This window comes from Oncorhynchus nerka, linkage group LG9a (assembly GCF_034236695.1).
Source record: "Oncorhynchus nerka isolate Pitt River linkage group LG9a, Oner_Uvic_2.0, whole genome shotgun sequence".
Lineage (NCBI taxonomy): Eukaryota > Metazoa > Chordata > Actinopteri > Salmoniformes > Salmonidae > Oncorhynchus > Oncorhynchus nerka.
The window spans coordinates 47,922,787-47,941,022 of record NC_088404.1 but is presented as its reverse complement, the minus strand read 5'-3'; the positions used below and the strand labels follow the sequence as shown (position 1 = coordinate 47,941,022).

Below are 18,236 nucleotides of genomic sequence, written 5' to 3'. Positions count from 1 at the left end.
ATGTATGAATGTGAATTTAAAAAAAAAATCATAAACCAATTTGTTATACTGCATCCATGTGTATAGGCTGCAAGTACATTGAAATGAAGTTGTTTTGAATACCTATTTTAAACTTTCACATTCCACTAAAACTGAACATAGATTGGATATGGGGCATAGTTTGGAAAACCCATTCCAAACCAATTTGGTGTGAAATACCCCTCGTTTTCTGGTTAGGTTATTCCACTGCAGTTGACACATAGGCATAGTCCCTACTGTAATTGGAAGTTCTTGGAAGGTGCTTTTACACCTGCATTGTTTGCTGTTTGGGGTTTTAGGCTGGGTTTCTGTACAGCACTTTGAGATATCAGCTGATGTACGAAGGGCTATATAAATAAATTAAATTTGATTTGATTTTGATATTCTTATACACAAATGCGATAATTTGGACATGTCTGAGAAGGGCATGTGGGAGATAGAATGTGAAATAGAATGAATTGAAAATGCTTTGTCAGACAGAAAAGGAGACTGATTAGGCCACTCCAAAGAGGATATATGTGTCAGCTGACTGCACTTACCCTATTTCGAGGGTATGAGCAAGGAGCACTTCAGAGGGCAAGCAAACGTTGGATTTGAAGTGACTAGTTTACAAGTAGGCGACTCCTTACATGCTTTTGTAGTGTATTCCTGGATAACAACGAGCCTACCTTTGACCTACTGCTTGACGTGCTGCTAATCGTTTAAACTGATCACAGCGCGATGGCTGTGCAACCAAATCCAGAAAACAACCGGTTTGTCACATGACTGTGCTCATCATGAGTTTGTTTCCGCGTCTGAATGAAAGAGAGAGAGAGAGAGGCGCATATCTGAACTGTCGCGTTCCGCAAAAAGCGCCGCCGTGCCAAGGTAATATTCCGGGCAAGGGGACCCGCACATTACCATCGCTCGGACACGCTGCGGCAAGAACATGCTCACACGGATGAAATCAGCTGTGGCCAATTTTATGGGAGGTATGATAACTGGCAGTTCAAACGTTGACCATTTCGGTGGCTCCGATTTACCGCTGAAATATCCGTACACAAGACCAGAGTTTCTGGGACTGTCACCGGATGAAATCGAGTGCTCGGCGGATCATATTTCTCGGCCGATCCTCATTCTGAAAGAGACGAAGAGGCTGCCATGGGCCACTGGTTATGCAGAGTAAGTATGCGTCCATCTTTAAGTCGTAGCAAGCTATAGTATCAGCAGCGTTTAAAGCGGTAGGTTTAGCACGCTCCCTGGACCAGAGTCAGAAGCATAAACAATAATTATTGTGCGCCATTTATTTCCATGTGAATAGGCTATTCCAGGGATGGGCAACTCTCGTCCTCGGGGGTCCCTGATAGTTGTCACACTTTTGCCTCAACTCCAGTTAACACACCTGATTCCAATTATCAACTAATCATCAGTTTAGAACGTAATTACTTTTAATCAGCTGTTTTCTAGCGATGGGGGAAAAGGTGACAGCTCCCCGGCCCCGGAGGACTGAAGTAGCCCATCCCTGGGCTATACGGTCTGTCAGCATAGCCTCTAATTCAATTAAATTAAATTCAAGGGGGTTTATTGGGATGGGGAAACCTGTTAACATTGCCAAAGCAAGTGAAGTAGATAATATACAAAAGTGAAATAAACAATAAAAATGAACAGTAAATATATATCTCACTAGTGGGTGCAAACGTTGCCCCTTGATGTATGAAACGCAAACAGAGATGAACACGGTTTCTATTTAGGCTACTAAATGACATTTGCATAGACATGTTGTTGTGTAACAACAACAACAACAACAGAGAGATGCTTTAGTATCCTATAGCATTTACCCATACCATACTTGCTGTCTGCTACACCACCTAGCCCTACAATATACTGTTGCATGCCATTGTGCATCATGGCTAAAATATTATGATAGATATAGTGCAACTAGTTGTAGTTTCAGTACCATGAGTTAGGCCTACATGTGAGCTATAATGGCATTCAGTAGTTACTTTGCCATGCTATACATCGTTGTGTCTGTTAGGGGATGATGGATTATCACTTCCTTTTACAGTTTTATTATTTATGCATGCCCCATTTCGAGTGCACAGGCAGGTTCAATCATGGTGTTGTGGATAGTTAGAGGACATGGGTTTATAAACACTTTTCTTTGCACACATTGTTAAACCAGACTGTAAAAGCAACAGTTACTGCTTCAGGTTGCCTTATGAAAAAGCTAACTTGTTCAGTGCTTCAATGAAGAGAGTAGTCTGTGCTGCTATATACATTTTTTTTTTAAATGAAACAAATCCTGAAATGTTTTTTTGCTATTTCAGATGCCAATGAAATGCTAATTGTGTGGAGGAGAAGGCATGGAGAATAACTTGAAACGCACGTTATACGCATGTCATTCTTCTGAAGCAGTTCTATTTTTACATTGATTGGTGAAGGACACTGCATTTTCAGACCCACCTAAATGAGACATTATGTGTTCACAGAGAGACACAGGTGTGGATTGGTACCAAGATGGGAAGTGGAAAAATGACTTTGAAGTCTGTTCTGTTCCCTGTCAGCCATTAAATACTTGTTTATTTTCCTCAAGCTTAATCTGTCCATCGATCCTCCTGAGTTTTCAGTTTCTTAGTCATTTCTCAGCTCTGGTAGAATGACATATCACATTGTGATAATAGGATACATTTAGCAATTTGCAATACAAGTATACAGTGTGCAGGTAGAAGCGCTCTCGCTCTGCGTCTGTTGTTACAACTTTAACTCCCGTGTCCTGACGATGAACCCAATTTAGATGTGCAAATGCTTCTCCATCTCAAGTTGGATACTGGCACAAATCCACCTCAATGAGCTTAACATTTTCTCCCAGTGCAGCAAAGTACAAGATACTGCCTAACATTTTACATTTGAGTCATTTAGCAGACACTCTTAACCCTAATTGCTATGAAGAAGTGCCTTGCTCGAGGGCACACCGACAGATTTGTCACCTAGTCGGCTCGGGGATTCGAACCAGTGACCTTTCGGATCTGCCGCACAGTGGTGATGTTGAAGATGGTCATGGTTTGAACTTTAAAGTAAAAAAAGGTTTTATATTGGGGCTGCTGTCTTCCTCCTAAACAAACACTAAAACACCTTCCAGTCTGCATTCCTCGACTGTTGAATGTTAACGGTGATGTATCTGTGCATTCCCTCAGGCTTCCATCACAAGAATGAAAAAAGGACTAGCAGCCTATATTTGGACAACCATTCAGCACCTACTCAGCATGCATGCAGCACAGCACTAGACTCTGAAAATAAAAGCAATCTAGTCCGTGTGAGGCTATGGCTGACATGCTTCTCCCAACTGTCTGTGTAGGGATGGCACTGCTGTGGATTTGTCAACAGCTGGTTGACCAGCAGGCTCTGTTGATGGGGTGAGATCTGTCCCCTCCCTCTCCTCTCAGCCAGCAGCCAGGCCCATATTAAGATGATGTGATCTCCACTGAGAACAGTGTCCCGTGCCAAGGAATCGCCCTCTTAACTGTGATATAACATAGTCAGAGGCTGCGTTATAAGAGCTGGACTCGAGCTGTTGTATTTCACAGATTGGCAGTGGGTGGCGGAAGGATAGACGTGGCACTACAACGATCCTTCCCTGACCTGGCCGCTTTGCACACTTTCTCCCGGTCTGCTGTCCGGCCCTGTGAGCGCCAACATTTCAGAAGGGCAGAGAGTCCTGCTCTCTCTATGTCTCCACCTCTCTTTCTCTTACTCATGCTCCCCTCCGTAGGCCTACGAGACTACATGAAGTCTACCCGCCCCCTTTTTATACGACTGTCTATCTGTCGCCATGGCTCTCTCTGCCCCTCCCCCTTCCTGTCCTGCAGCTACATAGTACTCATGAACTGAGTGGAAGAGGATCAATACATCAGTCGATGTGTGTCTGTGTAGAATGAACACTGCTAATGTGATGACTGGAGGGTGGCAGACAGGCATATCTAAGTGAATGTCACAGAGAAGTACACACTTGGACAGTGGGCAATCACATGATGTAGTAGCACGTGTTTTGTCTTTTTATCTTGTAAGGGTGCCAGTAACAGGGTAACTTAGGATGGCCACAAGGAAATGAGTGGTTTCAGTTCATATTGTCGACCACACACAGGAACTGGATCAGTGTCATATGTTCTCTTCTCCTAATATGATGATTTGAATGTGATCACTCGCTTACGTTGGGTTAGAATGATTAATCAATTGTGCCTTTTTGTCATAAATAGATCCTGACAACGTAATCAGAATGTAAGAGATGGAACTTGACAACAAAAACAATGGAAAGGCCATGGAAACGCGTGTGGGAAAGATCCTGAATCGCCTCATTGCCCCCAGCAAAATGTGCTTACGTTTAGGCTTTTGTTTGTGTATTACACACTATGTTGAGGCGAAAACCGGGAGTGTAATGCTTTTATGGATGTCAATCCCAGTTCATGTCATCACCAATCAACTGCATTACAGTTAAATGACTTCTACCACCACCGTTTTCTCTATGCTACCAGCTTATATGAACGGGAGTTAGCAATTAGCAGTTGTTTCTTCTAAACCTGAAAAGGGACCACTTCTAAATCAGAGATGCGAAACTTCAGTCCTCGGTGCCTGATTGCTGTCACACTTTTGCCTTAGCTAACACACCTGACTTGAATAATCAACCAATCATGTTCTTCAGTTTAGAATGCAATTAGTTTAATCAGCTGTGTTTGCTAGGGATGTTGAAAAATTGACTCCCCGAGGACTGGAGTGTTCTAAATCCGTGTTCTAAATCTTACACATTGAAAAACAACCAAATGTATAAAAATCTGACTTTATTAATTAGATTGTGGACCTGTTCCAATACATCAATCATGATTGATTTGACAAATATCCACTTTGTTAGATCAGATTTGTTGAATGTGCACCAATCCAGCATATGCTTGAGCAGTATACCGTGTATACCGGGGTATTTGGAAATGGCCACGGGATGGTTTTTCAATACTAACTATTTCTTTGAAGTTTTTCAATAAATGTTCATATTTGTAGAGAGCAGGTGAATATTGACGTTTTTATATTGAAAGTAAACATTTTTATAACATTTTTATTTATATAGAGTGATCAGAGGCGTGGCAACCACAGTTTTTTACATCACAGAAAATATATTCGTGCAACACATTCGGCAGAAAATAGCTTCATTTTCATCAGATGACAACTGAAGTGCAACGCTATTTAGCTGGCAGCCACAAGTAACTGAGCTTACAATGAACAGCAAGGTATTTGTTGCAAAAACAATGCATGGCAATCATTAGGAACACCTTCTTAATATTGAGTTGCATCGTCAGAAAAGCCTCAATTCGTCGGGGCATGGACTCACAGGCATGCCGGCCCATGTTGACTCCAATGCTTCCCACAGTTGTGTCAAGTTGGCTGTATGTCCATTGGATGGTGGCACATTCTTGATACACACAGGAAACTGTTGTGTGAAAACCCCAGAAAGGTTGCAGTTCTTGGCACAAACTGCCTGGTACCTACTACCATACACTGTTCAAAGGAAATTAAATATTTTGTCTTGCCCATTCACCCTCTGAATGGCACACATACACAATCCATGTCTCAATTGTCTCAAGGCTTAAAAATCCTTCTTTTCCTTCGTCTCCTCCCCTTCATCTACACTGATTTGAAGTAGATTTTAACAAGTGACATCAATAATGGATCATAACTTTTTCCTGAATTCACCTGGTCAGTCTGTCATGGAAAGAGCAGGTGTTTATCTTTAATTTAGAATCTGTAGAAACTCTGAGAATAGAAAGGACTTTTGTGAAACAGCACAGTGTAAAAATATATGGCAGCTAGAAATGGATGGTCTTCAGAGACCGGTGGGAGGGGTTGAGGGTAGCTCAAGGCTGGGACTAAAAACAAACAAAAGATAACTAATGTAAAATATACTGTCCGTGAAATGTATGTAGTATGTATAAGCTGGAAGAGGAAAGGGGATACCTGGTCAGTTATACAACGGAATGCCTTTCGCATTTCACCCAACCCCTCTAGTTTACTCCAATTAGGGGATGAGTTTTAGGGGAAAATAATAGAGAAGGAGAATATATAAATGATGATTAAATAGATTGTAGATTGTGGCTTCTTATCAATCTGCAATATTAAAGCTGATCTACCCCCCCCCAATTTTTTTTATTTTATATATATATAAATTAAGAGCAAGTGTTCTTAATGTTTTGTATACACAGGGTGTTTCCAATGTTTATCATAGCATTAATCCAGCTACATGTCCTAAGGTTTTAACGCGGCCCCTAAATTGAACTTGCTAGTTATTCATTCAGCCACTTACTCAGATAAGGAGACAAGGCATCATATAGACGTCTCTTTCTGCCATCAAGTCAAAGCCCTTTGGATGAGTTATCTGTGCAGCTGCCACTGCTATTGTCATTTCCTTGTTTTTTTTCTCTTCTCTGATCTCCTACCCCCTCCTCTGAAGCTGCGGCTCCAAACTCCACTCAGACACAGCATGTACACATGCTGCTTCAGAGCTAGTACTGTTCTTCCTTAAGACAAGCATGCTTCAACTTTGTTCATTTGCAGAATGTCTCTCATTCACATTCGATTGTAAATGTCCAAAGTCACCAAAAATGACTTACGGTAGCTCCTACCAATATGTCTAACTTTATGAATTTGTTTTTATTTTCATTTGCACTCTTTAGCTAGCAGCCTCCATAGAAATTCTCTATTACTAATTTTCTTAGTTTCATGCAACCGACACCCAATAGGCTTCTGATTTTTTGGGGGGGAGCCCCCTTGTGTACTAAACTGGTAATACCGTAAATCAAGGGATGAGAGAAGGACGGTATGAAAATCTGGATTCCACCCAACCCTAATCTGGCATCCTCCTTCTATCCCCCACGGTCTACTTTCCATTGGCATCTTTACCACGTCTATAACAGAGGACTAGTAAGATATGTCTATTCTGATTAATGATCCATGTCTGCTTGTGAGGTGAGATTACTGGTGATGAGAGAATCATACTTCTCCTGAGATGCAAATTTCAGCGTGAGGGCTGGTGATATGCTCTTCTCTGCACTGTGTTGGCTGGCTTCTGACAATGATTGTGATTGCACAATAATGCACATTGGTTGTAGTATTCTACTGCCTAATTGTCACGGCCCGAGCATCACTGGCTACGTTCCCATATCCGCACTAGCGCACCACTTAGCAGTGGCTAATACATTGACTTGTTTCTAAGTGCTAGTGTGGACTGTGGATATTGGAACAGATCCACTGTCCCGTTATTAGGACCAAGCAAAAGGACACTGACGGTCCCAAATGCATTCGAATCTATTAAGGTCAGACAGAGCAAGTGAGGCCCAAATGTAGAGGAAGTGGAACGAGGTAACAAACCAAATGCAACAATCGCATGCCAGGCAGTGTCTGAGAAAGGCCTGAAAACTTACCAAAGACTCCAGCCACCCGAGAGGTCAAATTGTATTAGTCACATGTGCCGAATACAACATGTGAAGAAGACGTTACAGTGAAATGCTGACTTACAAGCCTCTAACCAACAATGCAGTTTAAAAAATATGAATAAGAAATAAAAGTAACATGTAGTTTAAAGAGCAGCAATAAAATAACAATAGCGAGACTATATACAGGCGGTACCGGTACAGAGCCAATGTGCGGGGGCACCGGCCAGTCGAGGTAATTAATGTAATATGTACATGTAGGTAGAGTTATTAAAGTGGCTATGCATAGATAACAGAATAGCAATGGTGTAAAAGAAGGGAGGAGGAGCAATGCAAATTGTCAGAGTAGCCATTTGATAAGATGTTCAGGAGTGTTATGGCTTGGGGGTAGAAGCTGTTTAGAAGCATCTTGGACCTAGCCTTGGCGCTCCGGTACCACTTGCCGTGTAGTAGCAGAGAGAACAGTCTATGACTAGGGTGGCTGGGGTCTTTGACAATTTCTAGGGCCTTCCTCTGACAGCACCTGGTATAGAGGTCCTGGATGGCAGGAAGCTTGGCCCTGGTGATGTACCGAGCCGTACGCACTACCTCTGTAGAGCCTTGCGGTCGGAGGCCGAGCAGTTGCCATACCAGGCAGTGATGCAACCAGTCAGGATGCTCTCCATGGTGCAGCTGTAGAACCTTTTGAGGATCTGAGGACCCATGCCAAATTTTTTCAGTCTCCTGAGGGGGAAAAGGTTTTGTCGTACCTTCTTCACGACTGTCTTGGTGTGATTGGTGTGAAAGGACACGGATGGTTCCAAATGCAGCCTGGTGGTTAGAGCTTTGGGCCAGTAACCGAAAGGTTGCTGGATCGAATCCCCGAGCTGACAAGGTAAACATCTATCGTTCTGCCCCTGAACAAAGCAGTTAACCTGTTGCTTCTACTCGGGACACTTGCGTCCCAACTAGAGCTCTGGAAATGCAAATGCGCTACGCTAAATGCTAATAGTATTAGTTAAAACTCAAAAGTTCATTAAAATACACATGCAGGGTATCGAATTAAAGCTACACTCGTTGTGAATCCAGGCAACAAGTCAGATTTTTAAAATGCTTTTCGGCGAAAGCATGAGAAGCTATTATCTGATAGCATGCAACACCCCAAAAGACCCACAGGGGACGTAAACAAAATAATTAGCATTTCGGCGTTACACAAACCGCACAATAAAATAGAAAACATTCATTACCTTTCACCATCTTCTTTGTTGGCACTCCTAGATGTCCCATAAACACTATTTGGGTCTTTATTTCGATTAAATCGGTCCATATAAAGCCTAGATATCGTTATATGTAGACTGTGTGATAAACGAAAAAAACATTGTTTCAAAACGTAACGTCATTTTTTAAAATTCAAAAAGTCGACGATAAACTTTCACAAAACACTTCGAAATACGTTTGTAATGCAACTTTAGGTATTAGTAAACGTTAATAAGCGATAAAATTCATCAGGAGGCGATGTAAAGATCATTAGCTGTCCGTCTGGAAAAATGTCCGGCTAGAAATTCAACGAAAATATCCGGTCCTAGACCGGATTAGATACGGTGTCCTGTATGTGTTTGACCAAGAAAAACTAGAAGGGAAATGACAAGACTCTAGACACCCTGTGGAAGCTGTAGGTACTGCAACCTCAGTCAATTAATTGTGGTTCACGTTTATCAATGGGTTCAAGTAGCGCATGGATATATTTTCCCCATTTTCAGTGATCAGTTTTTCCTGTGCTTTTCGATGTAAATGCCGTTCTGGTAAAGCCACAGCAGTGATTTAACCAGTTTTTTAAACGTCTGAGTGTTTTCTATCCACACAGACTAAGCAAATGCATATACTATATTCCTGGCATGAGTAGCAGGGCGCTGAAATGTTGCGCGATTTTTAACAGAATGTTCAAAAAAGTAGAGGGTCGACTGAAGAGGTTAACCCACTCTTCCCCGGTAGGCTGTCATTGTATGTAAGAGTTTGTTCTTAACTGACTTGCCTAGTTAAATAAAAAATGTGTTAGTTTGTTGGTGATGTGGACACCAAGGAACTTAAAGCTCTCAATCTGCTCCACTACAGCCCTGTCAATGAGAATGGGGGCGTGCTCGGTACTCCTTTTCCTGTTGTCCACAATCGTCTCCTTTGTCTTGATCACGTCGAGGGAGAGGTTGATGTCCTGGCACCACACGGATAGGTCTCTGACCTCCTCCCTATAGGCTGTCTCATTGTTGTTGGTGATCACTGTTGTTTCATCGGCAAACTTAATGATGGTGTTGGAGTCGTGCCTGGCCATGCAGTCATGAGTAAACAGGGAGTACAGGAGGGGACTGAGCACGCACCCCTGAGGGGCCCCTGTGTTGAGGATCAGCGTGGTGGATGTGTTGCCTACCCTTACCACCTGGGGGTGGCCCATCAAGAAGTCCAGGATCGAGTTGCAGAGGGAGGTGTTTAGTCCCAGGGTCCTTAGCTATTGATGAGCTTTTGAGGGAACTATTGTGTTGAACGTTGAGTTATAGTCAATGAATAGAATTCTCACATAGGTGTTCCTTTTATCCAGGTTGGAAAGGGCAGTGGGGAGTGCAATAGAGATTACATCATCTGTGGATTTGTTAGGGCGGTATGCAAATGGGAGTGGGTCTAGGGTTTCTGGGATAATGGTGTTGTGAGCCATGACCAGTCTTTCAAAGCACTTCATGGCTACAAATGTGAGTGCAATGGGTCGGTAGTCATTTAGGCAGGTTACCTTAGTGTTCGTGGGCACAGGCATTATGGTGGTCTGTTTAAAATATGTTGGTATTAGACTCGTACAGGGAGAGGTTGAAAATGTTAGTGAAGACACTTGCCAGTTGGTCAGCGCATGCTTACAGTACACATCCTGGTAATCCGTCTGGCCTTGCGGCCTTGTGAATGTTGATCTGTTTAAAGGTCTTACTCACATCGACTGCGTAGAGCGTGATCACAAAATCCTCCGGAACAGCTGGTGCTCTCATGCATGTTTTAGTGTTATTTGCCTCGAAGTGAGCATAGAAGTTGTTTAGACAGTCTGGTAGGCTCGTGTCACTGGGCATCTCTCGGCTGTGCTTGCCTTTTGTAGGCTGTAATGGTTTACAGACCCTTCCACATCCAACGAGCGTCAGAGCTGGTGTAGTACGACTATCTTAGTCCTGTGTTGATGCTTTGCCTGTTTCATGGTTTGTCAGAGGGCATAGCGGGATTTCTTAAAAGCTTCCGGGTTAGAGTCCCTCTCCTTGAAAGCTGCAGCCTTTTAGCTCCGTGCGGATGTTGCCAGTAATCCATGGCATCTGGTTGGGATATGTACGTATTGTCACTGTGGGGACGACGTCATCGATGCACTTATTGAAGAAGCCAATGACTGATGTGGTGTACTCCTCAATGCCATCATAAGAATCCTGGAACTTATTCCATTCTGTGCTAGCGAAACAGTCCTGAAGCTTAGCATCTGCTTCATCTGACCACTTTTTTTATTGCCCGAGTCACTGGTGCTTCCTGCTATAATTTTTGCTTGTAAGCAGGTATCAGGAGGATAGAATTGTGGTCAGATTTGCCAAATGGAAGGCGAGGGAGAGTTTTGTATGCGTCTCTGTGTGTGGAGTAAAGGTGGTCGAGAGCATTTTTTCCCAATGGTTGCACATTTTAACATGCTGATAGAAATGTGGAAAAACAGATTTAAGTTTCCCTGCATTAAAGTCCCCGGCCACTACGAGCGCCACCTCTGGATGAGCATTTTCCTGTTTGCTTACAGTTTTTAGTGCCAGCATCGGTCTGTGGTGGTATGTAGACAGCTACTAAAAATGCAGATGACTCTCTAGGTAGATAGTGTGTTCTACAGCTTATCATGAGATCGTCTAACTCAGGTGAGCAAAACCTCGAGACTTCCTTAGATATCATGCACCAGCTGTTGTTTTACATATGCATTGTCCACCACCCCTTGGCTTACCAGACTCCGCTGTTCTATCCTGCCAATACATTGTATAACCAGCCAGCTTATTCTATGTTGATAATGTCGTCGTTCAGCCACGACTCCGTGAAGCATAAGATATTACAGTTTTGAATGTCCTTTTGGTAGTTTAATCTTCCTTGTAGGTCGTCGATTTTATTTCCCAATGATTACACGTTAGCTAGTAGAATGGAAGGAGGGGGATTCATTCGATCGCTTACGAAGCAAATGACGGGGGATTTGGGCCTGTTCGCGGGAAAAGAGTATGTCGTTCACGTCAGGCTCGTCAGACTCGTTAAAGGAAAAAAAAAAAGCTTCTGCCAGTTCGTGGTGAGTAATCGCTGTCCAGAAGATATTTTCGGTCATAAGAGATGGTAGCAGCAACCTAATGTTTAAAATAAGTTACAAACAACACACAAAAAAAGCTAACATAAAAACACAATCGGTTAGGAGCTCGTAAAACGTCAGCCATCTTCTCCGGCGCCACCTAACAAGAGGCTGTTCTCCATGCTCCTGTCCGGCAGGCGGTACCGGTGCATAAAGGCCAAGGCTCAGACCAACAGACACCTAAATAGTTTGTTTCCCCTGGCCATAAGGCTGTTAAATGGCTAACAACTATTGCTCTCCCTCTCCTACAGTATATCCACACTGACTGACTCTACCATACCCATCTACAGGTCTCTACCCACTCAGACACAACCTACACTGCTGCTAAAATTAATATTGGTTAGATGCATTCCTACCATTACGCTGCTGTCCAATGATTATTGATTGCCATTACCATTCATTATTAACTATTTATCCTGCTACTGGTCACTATTAAGCCTGTTTACATGTACGCTACTTGTCAAAAGGTTTTATGACACCTACTCATTCCAGCGTTTTTTTTATTTTTATTTATTTGTACTATTTTCTACATTGTAGAATAATAGTGAAGACATCAAAACTATGAAATAACACACATGGAATCATGTAGTAACCAAAACGTGTTTAACAAATCAAAATATATGGTGTGGTTGTGCTTTGCTGGTGACACTGTCTGTGATTTATTTAGGATTCAAGGCACACTTAACCAGCATAACTACCACAGCATTCTGCAGCGATACGCCATCCCATCTGGTTTGGACTTAGTGGGACTATCATTTGTTTTTCAACAGGACAATGACCCAACACACCTCCAGGCTGTGTAAGGGCTATTTGAACAAGGAGAGTGATGGAGTGCTGCATCAGATGACCTGGCCTCCACAATCCCTCGACCTCAACCCAATTGAGATGGTTTGGGATGAGTTGGACCGCAGAGTGAAGGGAAAGCAACCAACAAGTGCTCAGCATATGTGGGAACTCCTTCAAGACTATTGGAAAAGCATTCCAGGTGAAGCTGGTTGAGAGAATGCCAAGTGTGCAAAGCTGTCATCAAGGCAAAGAATGGCAAGAATGGCAAGAACACTTTTTTTTGCTTACTACATGATTCCATATGTGTTATTTAATAGTTTTGATGTCTTCACTATTATTCTACAATGTAGAAAATAGTAAAAAATAAAGAAAATGCTTGATTAAGTAGGTGTTCTAAAACTTTGGACCGGTAGTGTATATATTATCATTTACTATATTACCATGAATATTTATATTTTCTTGTTACCAGTCTCTTTTCAGCCCTGTTTATTTGTATATCCTACTGCCAGTTTATTTGTATTGTTATGTATAAACCCACCTCAACCTCTCCAGTACCCTTGCACATTGCATAAAGAACTGGCACTGACCTGTTTATATACTTGCATTCTCATGTTTCTTTAATCGTATTTTTATTGTTATTATCTTTGCATTGTTGGGGAAAGAGCTCTTAAAGTAAAAATGTCACTACTGTTTTACACCTGTTGTATCCTGTGCACGTGGCGAATAAACTTGAAACTCTTCATCTCTTAGGCCAGTGCATGGTTGCCCATTCCGCTCAGATCAGAGATGAAAGACTTCTGAACGCTCAAGTGTAACACTTGTTGTGGTCGGGGTTCTGACTCCGGCTCAGACAGTCTGGGCTCAAACACAAAGGTATCATTCGTTACCGTATCTTCTCTATTCCTTTATGGGAAACTCTGCTGAGGTGGATGTCAGTGCAATGCCAAACATGTCTGTCTGACAATAGGACAGTTTCTGGTTAATCTGATTTTCAGACTAACGAAAGGTTATTGCAAGTATCAGACCAGTGTCACTTTGATGAAGGTGTTGGGTGAGTTTCAATGTGGAACAGGTGTAGCAAACACTTAAACCCTACACTGTATATGGCCCATACAATAATTAAACCATTGAGTCAAGCTCTGCTCACCAATTTAGCTATTCTAACCTAGTATCATGGGCTCTAACAACCTGGTAACTTGCCCAGTATGGTTTAAAATGGCACTGAAATAAAGGAATTGGATAGCTAGGATATTTGTTTCAGAGGTAGGATTAATATGTTAAGCCTAGTCTCTTACTCCTATACTGTTTGGTGCTCTTCACCTTTTTAAATTGGTAGCGCACCAGTGCTTACCAATGAAAACAGTTAATTGGAGCACTATCACTTTACTACAGGTACAGTGGGGGAAAAAGTATTTAGTCAGCCACCAATTGTGCAAGTTCTCCCACTTAAAAAGATGAGAGGCCTGTAATTTTCATCATAGGTACACTTCAACTATGACAGACAAAATTAGAAAAAAAATCCAGAAAATCACATTGTAGGATTTTTAATGAATTTATTTGCAAATTATGGTGGAAAATAAGTATTTGGTCACCTACAAACGAGCAAGATTTCTGGCTCTCACAGACCTGTAACTTCTTCTTTAAGAGGCTCCTCTGTCCTCCACTCGTTACCTGTATTAATGGCACCTGTTTGAACTTCTTTTCAGTATAAAAGACACCTGTCCACAACCTCAAACAGTCACACTCCAAACTCCACTATGGCCAAGACCAAAGAGCTGTCAAAGGACACCAGAAACAAAATTGTAGACCTGCACCAGGCTGGGAAGACTGAATCTGCAATAGGTAAGCAGCTTGGTTTGAAGAAATCAACTGTGGGAGCAATTATTAGGAAATGGAAGACATACAAGACCACTGATAATCTCCCTCGATCTGGGGCTCCACTCAAGACCTCACCCCGTGGGGTCAAATTGATCACAAGAGCGGTGAGCAAAAATCCCAGAACCACACGGGGGGACCTAGTGAATGACCTGCAGAGAGCTGGGACCAAAGTAACAAAGCCTACCATCAGTAACACACTACGCCGCCAGGGACTCAAATCCTGCAGTGCCAGGCGTGTCCCCCTGCTTAACCTCTTCAGTCGACCCTCTACTTTTTTGAACATTTTGTTAAAAATCGCGCAACATTTCAGCGCCCTGCTACTCATGCCAGGAATATAGTACGTTCATATGGTTAGAATGTGTGGATAGGAAACCCTCGGACGTTTTTAAAACTGGTTAAATCATGACTGTGGCTATTACATAACGTGCGTTACATCGGAAAGCGCAGGAAAACCTGATCACAGAAAATGGAAATAAATATCCTTGCGCCACTTCCAGCAATTGTTAACAGTGAGCCGAATTAGATAAGACCGAGCATTCAACTCCCACAGCATCCCCATGTTGTCTAGAGTCTTGTGAATTGAATCATCTTTGATTCTTGGTTGAACCGAAAGAGGGGCACGACTTACCTCCGGTCTCCGCCCAGATCATTCCGGAAGAGCTCTCTCCTGAAATTTTTTCCAAGACGACAGCTAATGATATTTACATCGCCTACGGATGATTTTTATCGCTTATTAACGTTTACTAATACCTAAAGTAGCATTACAAACGTATTTCGAAGTGTTTTGTGAAAGTTTATCGTCTACTTTTTGAATTTTTAAAAATGACGTTACGTTGTGAAATCGCTGTTTTTTTCGTTTATCACACAGTCTACATATAACGATATCTTGGCTTTATATGGCCCGATTTAATCGAAATAAAGACCCAATAGTGTTTATGGGACATCTAGGAGTGCCAACAAAGAAGATGGTGAAAGGTAATGACTGTTTTCTATTTTATTGTGCGGTTTGTGTAACGCCGAAATGCTAATTATTTTGTTTACGTCCCCTGCTGTGCTTTTCTGTTGTAGTGTATTGGTGCATGCTATCAGATAATAGCTTCTCATGCTGTCGCCGAAAAGCATTTTAAAAATCTGACTTGTTGCCTGGATTCACAACGAGTGTAGCTTTAATTTGATACCCTGCATGTGTATTTTAATGAACTTTTGAGTTTTAACTAATACTATTAGCATTTAGCGTAGTGCATTTGCATTTCCAGAGCTCTAGTTGGGACGCAAGCGTCCCAAGTAGAGGCAAGCGGTTAAGCCAGTACATGTCCAGTTCCGTCTGAAGTTTGCTAGAGAGCATTTGGATGATCCAGAAGAAGATTGGGAGAATGTCATATGGTCAGATGAAACCAAAATATAACTTTTTGGTAAAAACTCAACTCGTCGTGTTTGGAGGACAAAGAATGCTGAGTTGCATCCAAAGAACACCATACCTACTGTGAAGCATGGGGGTGGAAACATCATGCTTTGGGGTTGTTTTTCTGCAAAGAGACCAGGACGACTGATCCGTGTAAAGGAAAGAATGAATGGGGCCATGTATCGTGAGATTTTGAGTGAAAACCTCCTTCCATCAGCAAGGGCATTGAAGATGAAACGTGGCTGGGTCTTTCAGCATGACAATGATCCCAAATATACCGCCCGGGCAACGAAGGAGTGGCTTCGTAAGAAGCATTTCAAGGTCCTGGAGTGGCCTAGCCAGTCTCCAGATCTCAACCCCATAGAAAATCTTTGGAGGGAGTTGAAAGTCTGTGTTGCCCAGCAACAGCCCCAAAACATCACTGCTCTAGAGGAGATCTGCATGGAGGAATGGGCCAAAATACTAGCAACAGTGTGAAAACCTTGTGAAGACTTACAGAAAACGTTTGACCTCTGTCATTGCCAACAAAAGGGTATATTTTATCTTTATTTAACCAGGCAAGTCAGTTAAGAACAAATTCTTATTTTCAATGACGGCCTAGGAACAGTGGGTTAACTGCCTGTTCAGGGGCAGAACGACAGATTTGTACCTTGTCAGCTCGGGGGTTTGAACTTGCAACCTTCTGGTTACTAGTCCAACGCTCTAACCACTAGGCTACCCTGCCACCCCATATAACAAAGTATTAGGATAAACTTTTTTATTGACCAAATACCTATTTTCCACCATAATTTGCAAATAAATTCATAAAAAATCCTACAATGTGATTGTCTGGATTTTTTTTTCTAATTTTGTCTGTCATAGTTGAAGTGTACCTATGATGAAAATTACAGGCCTCTCATCTTTTTAAGTGGGAGAACTTGCACAATTGGTGGCTGACTAAATACTTTTTTGCCCCACTGTAAATCTATGGTAAATCTATGATTTGAGTCTATAGGGTCCTGGGAGATCTCCCATTTTGTAAAAGCCTTACAAGGAGATCAATTATCAGTGATCTGACTGTGTGAATTTCAGCTTCTCTTCCTGCCAATGTCCTGTTCTCTCTAGTGTGTCTGTACTCCGCTGGAGACTAGAGAGTGGAACCCTGCTTTGTCTCTCCTATCAGTCAGTTCATTATAACAAACCCTCAAGTACAGATGATGTAACAACTAATGTACATACCCTGGCATGAATGTTTTCATTGCCATTTGCAATGGCAGCCGAGGCTAGTGCATGTGAAACATAAATGTTCCTATTTTGTGACACTGGAGTCTAGACTGGACAAAAGCAGACAAAATGTATCCATTAGTTCAGATTTCCCTGCGGCCCAGTCCTTCATGTACGAGGGAAATGATTTGACCAGGTCTTGTATATGTCTGCATTTGGAAAGTATTTTCCACATTTTGTTATGTTACAGCCTTATTCTAAAATGGATTAAAAAACATTTTTTTCATCAAATCTACACGCAATACCCCATAATGACAAAACGAAAAAAGGTTTTTAGAAATGTTTGCAAATTCATTAAAAATAAAAAAACAAATACTTTAAGTATTTAGACCTTTTGCTATGAGACTCAATTGAGCTCCGGTGCATCCTGTTTCCATTGGTCATCCTTGATGTTTCTACAACTTAGAGTCCACCTGTGGTAAATTCAATTGGCCATGATTTGGAAGGGCACACACCAGTCTATATAAGGTCCCACAGTTGTCAGTGCAAAAACCATGCTATTAGATCGAAGGAATTTTCCGTAGTGCTCCATTTTTCTTAGGATCACCATTAGCTAATGCTGTAATGCTAGCTAATCTTCCTGGGGTCCATATCCAATTAACAAGACATTACAAACAACCACAAATCAATACTTCACAAACATTCAACAAGTAGACAATTAAAATGCCTGACAGGAAGCACATTTAACATTCAGTTGAGACTTTCTATTTCCTGTCCAGTCACATGGTCTACGCATTAATGTTCTTTTATTTTTTTCTTGAAGCGAGGCACAGATCTGGGGAATGGTACCAAAAAATGTCTGCAGCATTGAAGTTCCCCAAGAACACAGTGGCCTCCATCATTATTAAATGGAAGATGTTTAGAACCACCAAGACTCTTCTTAGAGCAATCGGGGGAGAAGGGCCTTGGTCAGGGAGGTGACCAAGATCCCAATGGTCACTCTGAGAGAGAGAGCTCCAGAGTTGCTCTGTGAGATGGGAGAACCTTCCACAAGGACAACCGTCTCTGCAGCACTCCACCAATCAGGCCTTTATGGTAGAGTGGCACGACGGAAGCCACTCCTCAGTAAAAGGCACATGACAGC

The 18,236-nt window shown here is 42.1% G+C and overlaps 1 protein-coding gene across 1 annotated transcript in view; it reads left to right on the top strand.

The window, feature by feature from the left end:
- Positions 1-565: 565 nt before the first annotated feature.
- The window catches only part of LOC115134438 (protein phosphatase 1H-like), a 72,663-nt gene continuing 54,992 nt past the window's right edge, over positions 566-18,236 (top strand). The window contains exon 1 of the mRNA XM_029668399.2: positions 566-1,179. Within this exon, the coding sequence (XP_029524259.1) occupies positions 947-1,179 (233 nt within the window). The 5' untranslated portion in view covers positions 566-946. The remainder of the gene's footprint in view (positions 1,180-18,236) is intronic.